At 38.3% G+C, this 14,198-nt stretch overlaps 1 protein-coding gene across 4 annotated transcripts in view; it reads left to right on the top strand.

The window, feature by feature from the left end:
- LOC124182926 (protein phosphatase Slingshot homolog 2) overlaps positions 1 to 14,198 on the top strand; it is a 168,097-nt gene that overhangs the window by 6,408 nt on the left and 147,491 nt on the right. For all 4 annotated transcript variants that reach the window (XM_046570746.1, XM_046570745.1, XM_046570743.1 and 1 more), the window contains exon 2: positions 13,047 to 13,102. In XM_046570746.1, coding sequence (XP_046426702.1) covers positions 13,047 to 13,102 — 56 coding nt within the window. The remainder of the gene's footprint in view (positions 1 to 13,046; positions 13,103 to 14,198) is intronic.

Genomic DNA, 14,198 nt, shown 5'->3' with positions numbered 1-14,198 from the left:
ATTTTCTTTCTTTAGGATTTCAACTTTCGTCATATATATCTAGACATTTTTCGCCACCCATGACGTTAACATTTCACGCTTTGAAGGTATCGCCATTCAGCTCCGTTTCTTGTGTAACACAGACATCTTTGTACGTACGAAGAGACGTTGAATGAGCTAATCGCGAGTGAATCGAATTGGTAACGTCATCGGCCTCTTCCTCGCAATCGTTTCTTAGTCCTTCTCGGTCTCGATTTCTTCGACGAGCTTCTGCATCAACAGCGTCTCGTCTCGTTGGTTGAAAATCTCGTGGCATTTTCGCTGTGCAGAACTTGTGACATACTCGTAAGTATATCCACATCTGCATACCACATACTGTTCACCTTTCGCAACGTGTGTAGATCAATTCATTCATTGCATCATCAATCCATTAGTTGTCATGCTAAAATTTCGAAGACCTTACGGTGCAGTGTTTCGTGTTTCTTCTTCTCGTTCTACTATATTCGACGTTTTGACAACTTTTGTTTCGAACGTTCACATTGTCAGTGACCAACAGATTTTTACGAACGATAAATGATCTTTGCTGCATACGTATAAGCTTCGAAGATCATCGTCGAACCAGTGTCTTTATCGGTGAAGGTAAAGCAATGTTTAGCAATCAAGAAAGTCTGCGTCTATGATACGTATAGTTGTGCAACTATAACTAAAAGTCGAACGAACTCCTGGCGATCCGTTTTAACGACACCTTTAGCTTCACATTACCTCGTTCAAGGTTACAGTGACCTGCACATAGATGCACGAACCTGTCTGGTTTAACGTCGTCTGGGTATTTCACGACTACCTTACAGCTAGCTTCTGATTTACACTTTACTGGAGTCGTCTCGTGAGGCAGTCGACCCCCTAACTCGTTCTCTCGCTTGTGCTCCACAATCAGTTGTAGTACCTTACACACCTACAATGATTATAAAGTAAAGACGTGCTCTTTTGTTCCACAATAATCGAGACAAAGCCAGCAATTTACACAGAGCCGAGTTCTGGTAGTTCTTCTCTTTTTCCCAGTTTGATTCATACTACTTTTATCTTCGTCGTTCTTGCAGCCTTTTCTCGAATTAAATCATACATTATAAAAAGGTATCCACTTGAAATTTGAGGAGTCCGTTGTTATACTATTATGGAAATCTAGTAAACATTCGCGACGCTGCAATTTAGTTTCACTTCTTTCGCACGATGTTGACGGTTTTCTCATTTTAAAATCAAGACTTGCGATCTGGTGATGTCAATTTCACTTTGGTCATCCGCTCACGTATACAATGTATGGTCGCGATGGATGGATGCTGCAGTCTGTCGTCCCTCTTTCTTTCACAGTCGAACGAGCAAATAATTAATGCGTTCGAACGCACGTATCCGTCTCTTCCAATCTATTGACGTATCTATCTGTCCAACATCCGTTTCATGTCCTCTGAAGCCTGCCTCTTTCGATATGTGCCTCGTGCAGTGCCCTTTGCGGCATACCAATCTTTCTTATTGGCATTAACTTTGTACAGGCAATGCCATTGGCTCCTAACACTTCACAATAATCGCGAAACTGCGTTGCTTATTGCATGTCACGATCAGTTTATATCAGGTGGATCGATGTTTCCTCTTTCATGCAGTACCGTGAATATCAGGATGAACAGAGATGCGGTAGAATTTGAGACTATCGAGCCTTGCGTAACCTTTGCATAAAACGTTCTCATTCCTTTCCCTGCAAGTATCGCGTATATTAATACAAGTTTACAAAAGAATTTGTAATACATAAGCTACCGTTAATCGTTTCGATATTACAAGCAATAAAGTGGAGCGTGTGGCCGAGCACATCGTGGGATATAATTATTTATTGAAAGTTGCGAGTAAAATCTGCCTGTCAGGATTGCGAAGAAAGGATTGAAAAAATTATTAAAAAAAACCTTACCGATAATCACAGAAATTATGGTCGAGCAATTTTCAGCTCGCTTCCACAGCTGCAGAATATCGCGAGAAAATGGACGGGATCCTCATTGACGCGTTTTAAACCAGAACTGCTGCAACCCGATTAGGTACAGAGGTACAGCCTAATTGGCGGCACGGAGGGAACATGAGGGAAAAATTATGATAATTAGGTACCTACCTAGGTAGTCGATGGTGTTAAGCGAGAGTTGCATGGCACTAAGGAGCCAGACAACTTCCGTCCTCAAAGAACTACTCAAGTATTACACTCGTGGTTGACGTAATGCAGCTGTTCGCTTACTACTGTACGGGTTTTTGCTCGCAAATTATAAACGCCATCGTGCCGCCGCTCTCTTGGACGGTATAAGTGACTTTTTCTATGCCCTTTTTTCCCCGCTTCTTACGTTATACCTATATCATACACGGTCTCGCTGTATGTGACATGTATCATGAATATAATGTACCGTCCGAAACTCGATCGAGACTTTCGAATATCATGAAATGTCTAAATTATTTTTATAATTTTTTCTGGGTGTTCAATTCTTGCGCTGTTATTATCTGTTGTGAGTATAATACCGCTGTCACGTCGGGATCGTTGGAGACCCCATGTCAAAAATCATTGCGTGCAATGAGAGAAATTTTTAGTTCCGGTTACCGCTCAGTTCTTAAATATTTTCATTTTTTACCACGATCGAAAAAATATTGTTCTAGGTAGAAAATGAGAATTAGTTTTGTAGATGTTATCGGAAAGTCTAGTATGCGTTACTGTTCTTTCTCGTTACGATCACTGTTAGTAGATTTCCTCGCAACTGTTGCGAAAATTTAATGCTTGTGCAACAATAAATTTGTGAGGTCAAGAATTGGGTGATTTGACATTCCAAGATATCACGTAATGTGTATGGTAGATAAATAATATTTGTACGTATGGAATGATTAATATGATTATTACACAAGCTGAGTTTTAAAACTACGGAAAAAGAAGGATTCACGTTTTTTATGACTCTCGCGGTGCGAGAATTTAATTAATTCTCTCAATTCTCGATGCGAGATCGCTGAGAGTTAAAAATTGAATCGATCATTTAGAGAGATGTTTGCCTGCCGGCTGTACCAGACTAGATACCCGGAGGAATTTAATTGGGATCATGAAACTTGTCGGAATAAAAAGAAAAAGAAGAAGGTGAAAAAAAAAATGAAATAAAAAAATCGGAAGGAAAGACTAACGTGTTCTCGATTCCTGTCGTGCGTTGAGTTCTAGTTATTGCACGATATCAGCATAGGCGACAAGCCTCGAAGCTCGGCAAAAGCACCTCACAAAATTGCCCGAGACGTCTCGGAGTTGATATATCGAGCTTCGAATATTCCTGGCTGTAAGGTCGTAAATTCAGAATCTCCATAATTCTATGAAAATTTGCTTCGAGTTATTCTCTCGTAAAATAGCCTTGCGTGGATTCTCGGACAAATAACTTTTATCGTATTATTTCTTATAAGTTATAAATATATATATATATATATATATATGATATAATATATGTATATATTGATGCTTTATTAGCGAATTTTTCAAATATTTGTATTACATTAGCGTTTAGCCAACAGATTTTAAACAGGAGCAGAAAGTAAATTGATAGTTACAGAACGTGTATATAGATACATTTGTTTGATCAATAGATAGACGAATGAAGAATGAATTCCGGACAACCGGTAGATAGATGGAAAGGGAACAAAACATTTTACAGAGTTTTAATTCTTATCAGTAATCATATCTCTTAGAATTTTCGAAAATGACAAGGGCTTATGTTTTGTGCTTCATTAATTGTAAGAGTAGTTTGGAAAATTGATGATTAAATACAAAATCTATCTGATTCGGATGCGGTAACGTACCATAATATCAAAACGAGTGAAAACTAACCGCAAATGCTTTAATGTTTCTTTAATTTTTCGAAATTGTTTCAGTCAACGCACAAGTAGAACAAGTAGAACCCTATCATTTTCCAAAGCTTGAACGGATTTCGTTACCTAAGGAAACGGAGAGAATTGTGAAATACGATTTGCGGTATTTAACAGAGGTCCGAAACCATCTCAATATCAGTCGAACTGCGAATGAAGTGTACATAAATTACAACCATTGTAAAGTTCAATAGTAAATTTCAAAGTGAACATAATATATATGTATATAAAATCTCGTAAGACCGATAAATTATCTCTCTGAATTGAGATTTCTGTTATTTTCTAAATGCTTCATTTGAAAACCGGCAAAAACTCGCTCGTCACATTATATTATATACATATTTACTCATTTTCTGCAAACCGAGTCTGCACATCATGCATTTTGCACTTGCGATATTTTCAGCTGGAAATTTTCAGGTTACGGGAGTCATCGTTTTTAATCCCAGCGCTGCACACCGGGGTCAAAATGACCCCGCGATACGTTTACCGTAAATTCCATACGAAAAACATCCAGCATAATCAGATTTTATCAAAGAAAAATAACGAAATATCGCAAAATTCGTCAATTCATTTCTTTTCGAAAAATTCAACTCCACTCGCTCGACTATCTTTCCTTCATCGCGCGTGTATCTCCATATTTTTTGTCTTAATTATTTGTGTATCGAGAGTTACTCAGTCAATCTTCAGCTCAAAATATTGAGGATCCTCCGTTTTTCTAGATTTTGTTGTTTTATGAATTTTTTTTTTTCACACTCATAATTCCATTTTGTCAAAGATAGCTAATTTGCTTTGAAATATGATAGTTGAAGAGTATTCCTGAATTTCTGTCAAGCTATCCGAATCGATTTCTCCTTTTCTAGGCAATGATTTTTGTTCCACATTGAGAAAATTTTCATTTATTACAGTAACTAGAAGAATTGAGTAAAACAGGTATCGTTAAAAAAAACTGTTCGAATGTCGTTGGAATAACGAAAAACGAGGTACGTGTAACCATTTTGCGCTATCATCGATCCTTTTTTGGTTAAACAAGGCTTTAACGTCAATTTATCGTTGCACGAGCATTAAATTTTCGCAACAGTTAGAAGAAAATATAGCAACAGTGATCGCAATGAGTAAGAATAGTAACGGATACCAGACTTTCCGGTAACAGCTATAAAACTAATTTTCATTTGCTACCTAGAACTATATTTTTCGATTGCGGTAAAAAATGAAAATAGTTAAGGACTGAGCGGTAACCGGAACTAAAAATTTTTCTCAGTCCAGGGTCTCCAACGATTCCGGTGTGACGGCAGTCTTATACACAAGAGGTGTGCAGCGTAAGGATTAAGCCGAGACAGAATGATGCATTAGCAGGTTGGTTCTTCTGGCTCGCCTTGAAAGACGCAATTAAAAAGTCGCGATCTTCTTTTCACCGTGTAAAAAGGTTCTATTTTAAAGCCACCACCTCGAAACCACGCACCACCAAGAACTGAAAATTACTCGCCGCTGTAATAGCCGAGGCTATTTATATTTCGCATGCATGATGTATGCACATCTATGTGTGTATGATCTACACACACATATTTATTTATGTATACCGGTACACGCCTGCTATAGCTCAGCGGAGAAGAAATGCTTCTGCAACCCCGTTGCAGCTTTGGCTGCTGCAGGGCGACTCGGTTTATGTCCAACTTTATACTCTAGGCGAGAATCGAGACTGGAACTTACAATTAGTCACGAGATCGAGGGTGGTCTTCTCTTCTTTTCGTCATTCCCGGTTCGTCTTCGCTAAGTATTCGTTAATTCTCACTTTCCCTCGAACTATCTTTATACTGCCTACATCGGAAGTTTTATGGTTTCTGGTTAAGGACATGTCAGGTGTTCGGTCCAGTCAAAATGGTATCAAAATGAAAAGCTTGATAAACGCACGTTCGTTAATGAAAAGTGGAATAGTACTTGGGGCGATTTTTTGAAAGTTGCCGATAACTGATCTCTTTTCGTACTAACTCGTTGGATTCTTTACGAGGATGAAGTCAGTGACGTTAGTGTAATGATTAACGCGTTTCAGAAAATCGTTATTTTACAGTTGCAGGAATGTCTGGAATTCGGTAAATCATAACAATAGGCTGAATGTATTAATATTTTGAAAACCTGACTACTTCAAAGTCACTATAAACTTGCAAAATAGTAATTTCTCTTCCCAATGTTTCGTTACGTTAACGTTACTAACTTCAGCCTCATGATTCTTTTGTCTCTTTGCATTAAACTAACATTTTTTTGACCCCTTTTAACTTGATTACCCTCGATTGTATTTACGTCATTATTCCTTGGTCTGGAGATTGTTTCGAATTTACTATACAACCTGATTAATTCATGAATATGGTTGTGAAATCGTTAATTTGATACGGAAATGAAAACGACTCGCGCTGATTCGCTCAGCCAATCTTCTTCTTCTCTGCACAGTTCACTACTTGTGGTTAATAGATGAGAATTCCATTTCCACACTTGAGGATTTGCGAGGCGCTTCCACCTCCTCGAATTAAAATTGCACGCATGCGCGTACATATCATATAAATATAAAGGTTGTGTAAAAGATGGTATAATAATTTAATCCTCACAGTATACTGAAATATCCTGGTTTATACCGGTCCGATTATCCTGCAGGGTAAGGTAACCGTTACGTAATTAGCCTAGCTCCTCGGTTTGCACTTGCTTCGAAAGTTTAATCCCGTTTATTACGCTAACAAGTTTGCCGGCTTTTTAAACCGGGCGACAAGGTTTTAAGACGATAGCAGAGCAGCTGCACAGCTAGGCGAACTCCAATGGTATGTTGGGTTTCTACGATTCTTTTTCTGTTGGTCTTAAAGACGCTGTTTTTCATCAGTTAGGTAATAACTCATGGGCCAGAGACTCGAAAATCCGTTTGTCGAACTGACAAACGACGAGAATTTACTAAACAATCTCACAATTCGATGGAATATCGTTTTGTAATTGTTTTCAAATTTGACCGATCTTTTTATGTGTTCAAAGGCCGTATTCCAGAAGAATTTTTTAGGGTAATTATAAAAGTTTTTCTTCGACCCCAATTGATATTGAAAATTGAGACCAAGACCGATTTTGCGGGGGCGTATTTTTCAGGATCTTCGCTGATTTTGACCTGGAGAATCATCTGATAAAACAGCGACACACGGTTTTTTTTACACCCTGTACACGGTTAGAAAAAAATTGTCCCAGTAGGTCCAGTAAAATTTTTGGGTCAATTTAACCATTATTTAATGTCTTACTAAACGAAAAGAAATTACCAAGTACAAATTAAACGTTGATATGACGATTTAAATTTTAAAATTACAATAATTTGTGTCACATTTACCAACAGAAATGTAACAAATAACTCAAACATCAAGTGGACCTACTGGGACATCTTTGGTTAAATTTTTCTAACAGTGTAAATATGTCGCATTTTATCAGCTATGGAATCAATACTCTAGTAAACAAACAATCCCAAAGTCTACGACCATTGTAGTTGAAAAAAATGTAACATGATCAACTGCTTTAAAGCTTTAAGTTTATAGGTGCCCCCCAATTAAAAGATATCATACACTGAGAGAAATTTTCATGAAATTTTTCTCAGTGTAGGTCCGATTCTAAAGAACTGTTGGATGTTTCCTGCAATCTTCAAACGATCAAAGCGTTCGATAGTATTTGAAGATGGATGCAAAGCCGGGTCTGACTCTCAACTCGAAGGTTGCAGTCTCTTTTGGTAATGTCAGATGCGTATCCGTTGACGAAACCGAGCACAGCAGTCGTTTGGCTCTGATTATAAGGGGTTCGCAAAGCGGTGATGCTTAATTATTCGGTCGACCGTGCGTGTATGTGTTCCTTACATGGGATGATGGACTTTACCTTCGAGTTCGTCGCGCGGAAAGCAAAAGCAGAGGGTCCTTGTGCTTGATCTAGCGTCTGCACGTAGGTGCATAATGCTCGTCCATCCGAGACTCTAGCTGCTGCTCCTGTTGCGGAATCGATAAAGGTGCAGAGGAGGCCCTGAGAGAAATGCGAGACCACCGCAAGTTCTTCGTTGTTTTATACATACATGTCCAGGATGACGAAAGAACGGAGTTGTTGTTGATTTCTTCTATTATTCTAAAGAGTTTCCGGTTTTATACGGAGGAACGATGATCGGTCGATAAGAGAATTTTGGATTGAATTGACGTGTCTATCTAAAATTGAATATCGAATGTATTTTAAAAGTTCTGTTGATCGTAGTTGACAGTTTTTCTTGTTAAATAAAGTCAACTGCTAAATGAAAAGCTTGCCCACTTCTATCTTGGTCTCAAAATTCTAGTTTTTTTAAATAAAGAACCATCACGAATATTTACAGCCAATCGATTAGAGCTGTTCATTCGTAAATTGTGTTTTTGTGTTTTTGGAGCAGTAAAAATCAAACCCGTGGTCCAAAAAATCTAAAACTCATTGGAAGGTGACTTTTCTTTTACACTCTACACCATACTTAAAATGAATAATAGTCAATCAGTTTGGGGTGGAATGCCTCATGTATATTACATGACGCACTTCGCAGTCTGAGAGTTACGCAAGCACATAGTTCCGGCCTTTCAGAACTTTGCACTTAGGCACGACTCGACCATGTCCTTTGGGCCTTGCTTCGGGCATTACTCTGTCAAGAGGGCTGTTATAACCTCAGCCATTGCCGTCCTTGTGAATCGGGCATATCTCCATCTCCCTAAGAGCACCTTCTATGCACACTGCGAATAGATTGTGAAATTCAATTGTATAATCTTATTCACCATCACCGGCCACTATGCCTGAATGAGAAATTATCTTCCAATGGTACTATCTGTGTTTTGAGCGTAACAAGAAATGACTGGGTACCAATCTACTTATGTAATCGGTAAAACGAATGACATATCTGAACGAAAATTGTTCATTCCCAACCACGATTTCTTTCACTGTTGGAAAGAAAATGCATCGTGCCAATAATGTAGGCGTTGCGGTAAGAACGCGGTAAAATTTTATATAGGTACATAAGTTGTTCAATATGTTTATAATCTGGTTACACTGAGAGAAATTTTTAGTTCCGGTTACCGCTCAGTCCTTGACTATTGTCATTTTTTACCAGAATCGAAAAATATAGTTCTAGGCACAAAATGAAAATTAGTTTTCTAGCTGTTGAATAAATTGACGTTAAAGCCTTGTTTAACTAAAAAAGTAGAGTAAACCTCGCGAACTGATTTTGAGTTGCGATTACCAAAAAAGGATCGACGATAGCGCAAAATGGTTAGGCGTACCTCGTTTTTCGCAATTCCAACAATATTCAGAGAGTTTTTTTTAGCGGTACCTGTTTTACTGAATTTTTCTAGTTACTGTAACAAATTAAATTTTTCTCAGTGTATAAACTTTGGTACAACGTAGATATGGATAGGTGGAAATAGCACAGATCCACCCACAACGATCAATGGAGTAACCAAGTCGTTATGTATACGCAGACTTAACTGTTACAGTGGCGATGATTTTCTTACAGGTGTCGATATGCCCACTTAGGATTTAGAAATTTGAACCGCAACCACTCGACTCGTATCGGCACACAACTTCGCGCCCCATAAATCGTTGTAATCTTCTTAAACAGGATTTGTCGAAGCCGTATAACATATAATCATTTTGCAGATAGTTTGCGATCGCGGCTGAACGAGCAACAGTTTACGAGGACGACATTAAAACCGAGCGTCGTCTCGTTGATTCGTAATTGGTTGCGAAACCTCGCAAATTCGTATCAATAAAAGTACACTTGGAGACAATGAACCTGAGACGGCTAATTTTTTCCACTAGACAGTTGCGTTGGCAACGCAGAGAAACCTGCAGCGCCACAGTCGGCCGAGCGCGAAACTAACTCAATCTCAATAAACGTAACACAACCCACGACCGTCGAATCTAACCTTAAAATATCGCGAGGATAATGACTTGTTGGATTGACACGTCGATTCTTAGGTTAGATCCGACGGTCATGGGTTATGTTAGGTTTATTGAATTGAGTTTGTTTCGCGCTCGGCCGTCTGTGGCGCTGTAGGTTTTGTCTGTATTGCCAACGTAACTGTCTAGTGTAAAAAATTAACCGTCTCAGATTAATTGTCCCCAAGTGTACGTAGCAACAAATGTACAATTTCGCAATTTATGAAGGGAACTGAAAAGATTTCAAATTGCAATCACTCACCTCTAATCACGACCAGCATCGTGCGTCGCATCGTCTCACACGCGTCTCCGTCCCTTTGCTGATTTGCCTAAGCCTTTCCATTGCGCAGCTGGGAAGCTAGATACTCTGAGTAAATTAAACTGCAAAATCGATGTTACCAAGGGGAGTGACCCTTTGGTTGAAGTATAAAAATGCGCTGGATCCCTCTCCCTGGCCTTCTCGGCAAGTGTATTTGCATTCTATATACGCACGTGTACGTGTGTATTTCTATGCAAAATTCAAGGGGCGAAGAACACAAAGGGTTGAGCTGTAAGCTTTCGGGTTAGTCATCGCTTATCGTTTTCCCTTCTCTCGTGTCCAGCCACCGGAGTTTGCTGGCGGCGGCTACGCCTCTTGGTCGGCACTTTAGGGGAGGCGACGACCGTCCTGCTGGTTTTTTACCTTCCCGTTTTTCTGTTTTCAGAAATAAAAAGGAAGTTATCTGGAAATGACATTGAAAATGAAAAATTTAATTTTCACTAAATATCAACGATTCAAGATCTAGAGAATCACATCCGACCATTTTCGGTTGGACGCTCTTTAGGGTGTTTGTTTATGTATCTATGTTACATATATATAATTTATGTGAGCAAGTTTTTTGTCCGATGATATCTCGAGAACGAGTTACCGGATTTCAATGATTTTAGTCTCAATCGACGCGGTTTTTCTAAATTTAGAACCGATTAGATTTTGGCTTTGATCGGTTTAGTACTTTTTAAGTTATTAAATAACAGAGTTCCAAAAAAAACAAAAATCATGACGTTTTGAGAATGGACGAATGGGTTCGAATGAAAATTGCTACCGCAAAGTTTTTTGGGTTACCGATTATGAATTCGAGGTCAGATTTGCCAAATTCAGAAAGATCGCATTAAATATGGTGGAAAAAAACAATCCAAAAATATTCTGATTCTAGTAGAAATTAGTTGGCGGAGGTTTTTTAGGTCACTGATAACGAATCCAAGGTCAGACTTTCGGACTTCTAAAATTTTTAATGGTGGATCCATTAAAGTGGTTCAAAATAAGAATAAAATCGTCATAATTTCATATAATATGGTGGCTGAGCATCTTTAGGCCTTTGAATCTTTAATCATAAATCTCAATTTGTGGTTAAAAATTTGGACTAGATACTAATATTTTGTTTTCGGTAATCCTGGAACTTGCAGCGTTAAAACTGTAAATCCGAGAGCCGGCTCATGTTCATCCGGTTAATAAAGCCGGTTGTCTGTCGTTAAATTTAAAATCTTTCCGTGGGTTTGCAACCTTTCGTTCGAAAGTCGGCGATGGATTCTTCGCTCATTTCCGGAGCTGTTGCTAAACTCGGAAAAACGCAGCGAGTCAAAGAAATGAATGATCGAATTTCATATTAACGTTACGACAAACCTCGTCATCAAGTCCTGAGACTTGAAACTTTCAATGGTCCAGATGCGGTTTAAATTCTTGAAATGGACTTGAAAAACTTGTGTTGGTTTGTTTAAATGTCTGGTTTTTTTTTTAAATGACCTATCGATGCATCGTTAAAAGACGGTAGCTAATTTATTTCTGATCGAAGATACGCATGGAGGCGAAACCAAAGACTTGAGTTGGTACAAAAATCGAGTATGTAAATTGAAAAATGTTCGGTTTTGAACAGTTTCAGAAAGATTACATTTTTATTCGGTTTTTTTTAAACCACAAACTTGTATCGTCGGTTCAATTTTTATCCATCGTTCAATTCCTTTGTCTTTCATTTTTTTTATCGCCTAGAATGAATTTTTACCAACGTCCATTTGTTTTCCAATAAATTAACCTTCCGTGCAAAGTTTATCGGATTACGTACAAAATGCTGCGGTATAACAACGAGGAAGGTAAAAATTGGTAAACGGTCTCTTTTTAGCAGTTACAAAAGTTCGAGGGTTTCATATTTTCCTCGGTTTCGAAGGAAACGATATTCTCCGAGCTTGCAAAGTATTTTATTTCCTGAAAATTTACTTTTTTATCACGATAATGCAGCTTTCTTCAAAACGCCGCAAATTGCAGTCGTCGCCCGTATTCAGACTTGAGAACGATGGAGGGTCGAAGAGTCTTCTGTGTGAAATTCTCTCCAATCCCGATTGCACAATGCCGAGAGTGCAACGACCCGGCGGACCAATGAGAGAGAAACGAGAGAGAATTCCTGGCTCAATTAAGACTTCGAAATGCGGAAACGGGCGTCAGCTTACCGAGCGCAAGCTCAGCTTTGCATCGGTGCTGTTCTCCTAGACGAGAACAGCCGAGTCTTTAATCCCAGCTCTAGTCGCAATAATCGTCCGTGACTACCCTACGATGCGTCACTCTTGTATCCGTGTCTGCCAGAATCTTGAAGGATGATCGGAGCACAAGATTTTCAGACAAAAAAGTCTGCGCAATAATGTTACCGCGCTTTTTCATTATATTATTAACTTTACTTCGCGTGGATGCAGAGTGAAGCTCTGAAGGAAACGATTGGCAAAATTGTAAGCAAGTTTGCAGGCGAACGGAATATCCGAAATACGAAAACAAAGACTTTTTAAAATCGTCGATGTATCCTCTGAGTTTTTTTGCTACGGATTTTTTATTCGCACCTTTTCTTTTAGAGAAATTATTAGAAAAAGCTCCCGAAATTCTTTAAAAAAAAAAAATCTGTTCTGATGAAAGAAGTCGCGGTTATACGAGGAGATCTTACGATCTGTCATTCTCTGATTTCAATGAAATTTATGTGGCGTTTAGGCCATTACTAGAATTTCAATTGGACAAAGCAGAAACTCGATTCCAATGGACAGGCGTTTCCGAGAAAGTCAAGTTCAAGTCTCGCCGAGGCTGTTTTCTTTTTTTTTTCCAATTTTTCAGCCCAATTAATCAATTAATTGTACGATCAGTTCAATATCGAGAATCTTCGATCTTACTTGTAAAACAGAATTATTTTTCTCTGTCTCAGGACTCAGGCGCGGGGGCTCCAGCCGATGATGACGACGCAGGCCGTAGTTGTAAAAGGTAAGAAAAAAAAATATATTTTTCTTTAGTTGAATAATAATTAAACTCGTTTCTGTTTTTTCTGACACACATACAAATATATTTATTTATTTATTTAAAATCTTTGTTTGAAATGAAGTTTTCTCGATTTTTTAAGATACTCAATCGCAATACCGTTTATATGTTCACGAGTTTAGAGAATATTATTAATTATCCCTGACGAGAGAACCAAAGAAACAAAAGAAAATGAAACTAATTGTAAGACGAGGAAAAATTTTCAACCTGTTTGAATCGATATTTTTGACCTACTGATTAACCGATTTTTATGCGAATCGATCCGATCGAATCGGCATCTCGGATTTGCTACCCGTAACTCGATAACAGGGTTAATCAAGACGTTTCTAATTTATACAGACGTCGAAAAATCTCAAGTGGCAATTCTAGATGAGGTGAATTTTTTGTCAATTTGGTAAAAAGCCGGTGCCGTTTCTTTCTCCAAATACGGATTACGGGTTTACCTGCAGCCCGCGCTTAACGAGATGGTCGGAAATTTATTGCCCTCGCTAATACTTCGGCACAAACGATATCTTCTCAGCTTTCAGCTGCCCACACTTTTGTCAACGCCTTTCGAGTTATTACGCGTCTTGTATGTGCCACCTTCTCTCTCTCTCTCTCTCTCTCTTCGTACCGCACATCGTCGTCCATCTAACGTAACACATGCAGCAATTTCCTGCCGAGGAGTTCTTGCATAGCTGCACGATTTGCGTTGAAATGCGGTTCCAATCGATTCTATTTTTGTTTTTTTTTTTTTTTGTTTTTTTATCAATCATTTATAAAACATGAAATGTATCAAAGGAACACGCCAGTAAAGCTCCCAAGATTTTTTTCTATCGATATTATACGAAAATTTTAACTGTACAATCAATAAAGTTTCATGTGAAACAACCGTTCTTTCGCCTGTTTAAATTTATTGTATTCGTTACCTTCGTATAGTTATATTTTATTAATAATTCTAACGTATCGTTTAATTTTTTCTAATCAAAGTGTTAAATAATTCCGTGCAGTTATCCTGATATTATCGAAAGTTTGAGTATTCAGTTTGCGATTTGATCGTCAA

Source organism: Neodiprion fabricii, chromosome 5, assembly GCF_021155785.1.
Source record: "Neodiprion fabricii isolate iyNeoFabr1 chromosome 5, iyNeoFabr1.1, whole genome shotgun sequence".
NCBI classification, from domain to species: Eukaryota; Metazoa; Arthropoda; class Insecta; order Hymenoptera; family Diprionidae; genus Neodiprion; species Neodiprion fabricii.
This window is presented reverse-complemented; position numbering and strand designations above follow the sequence as displayed.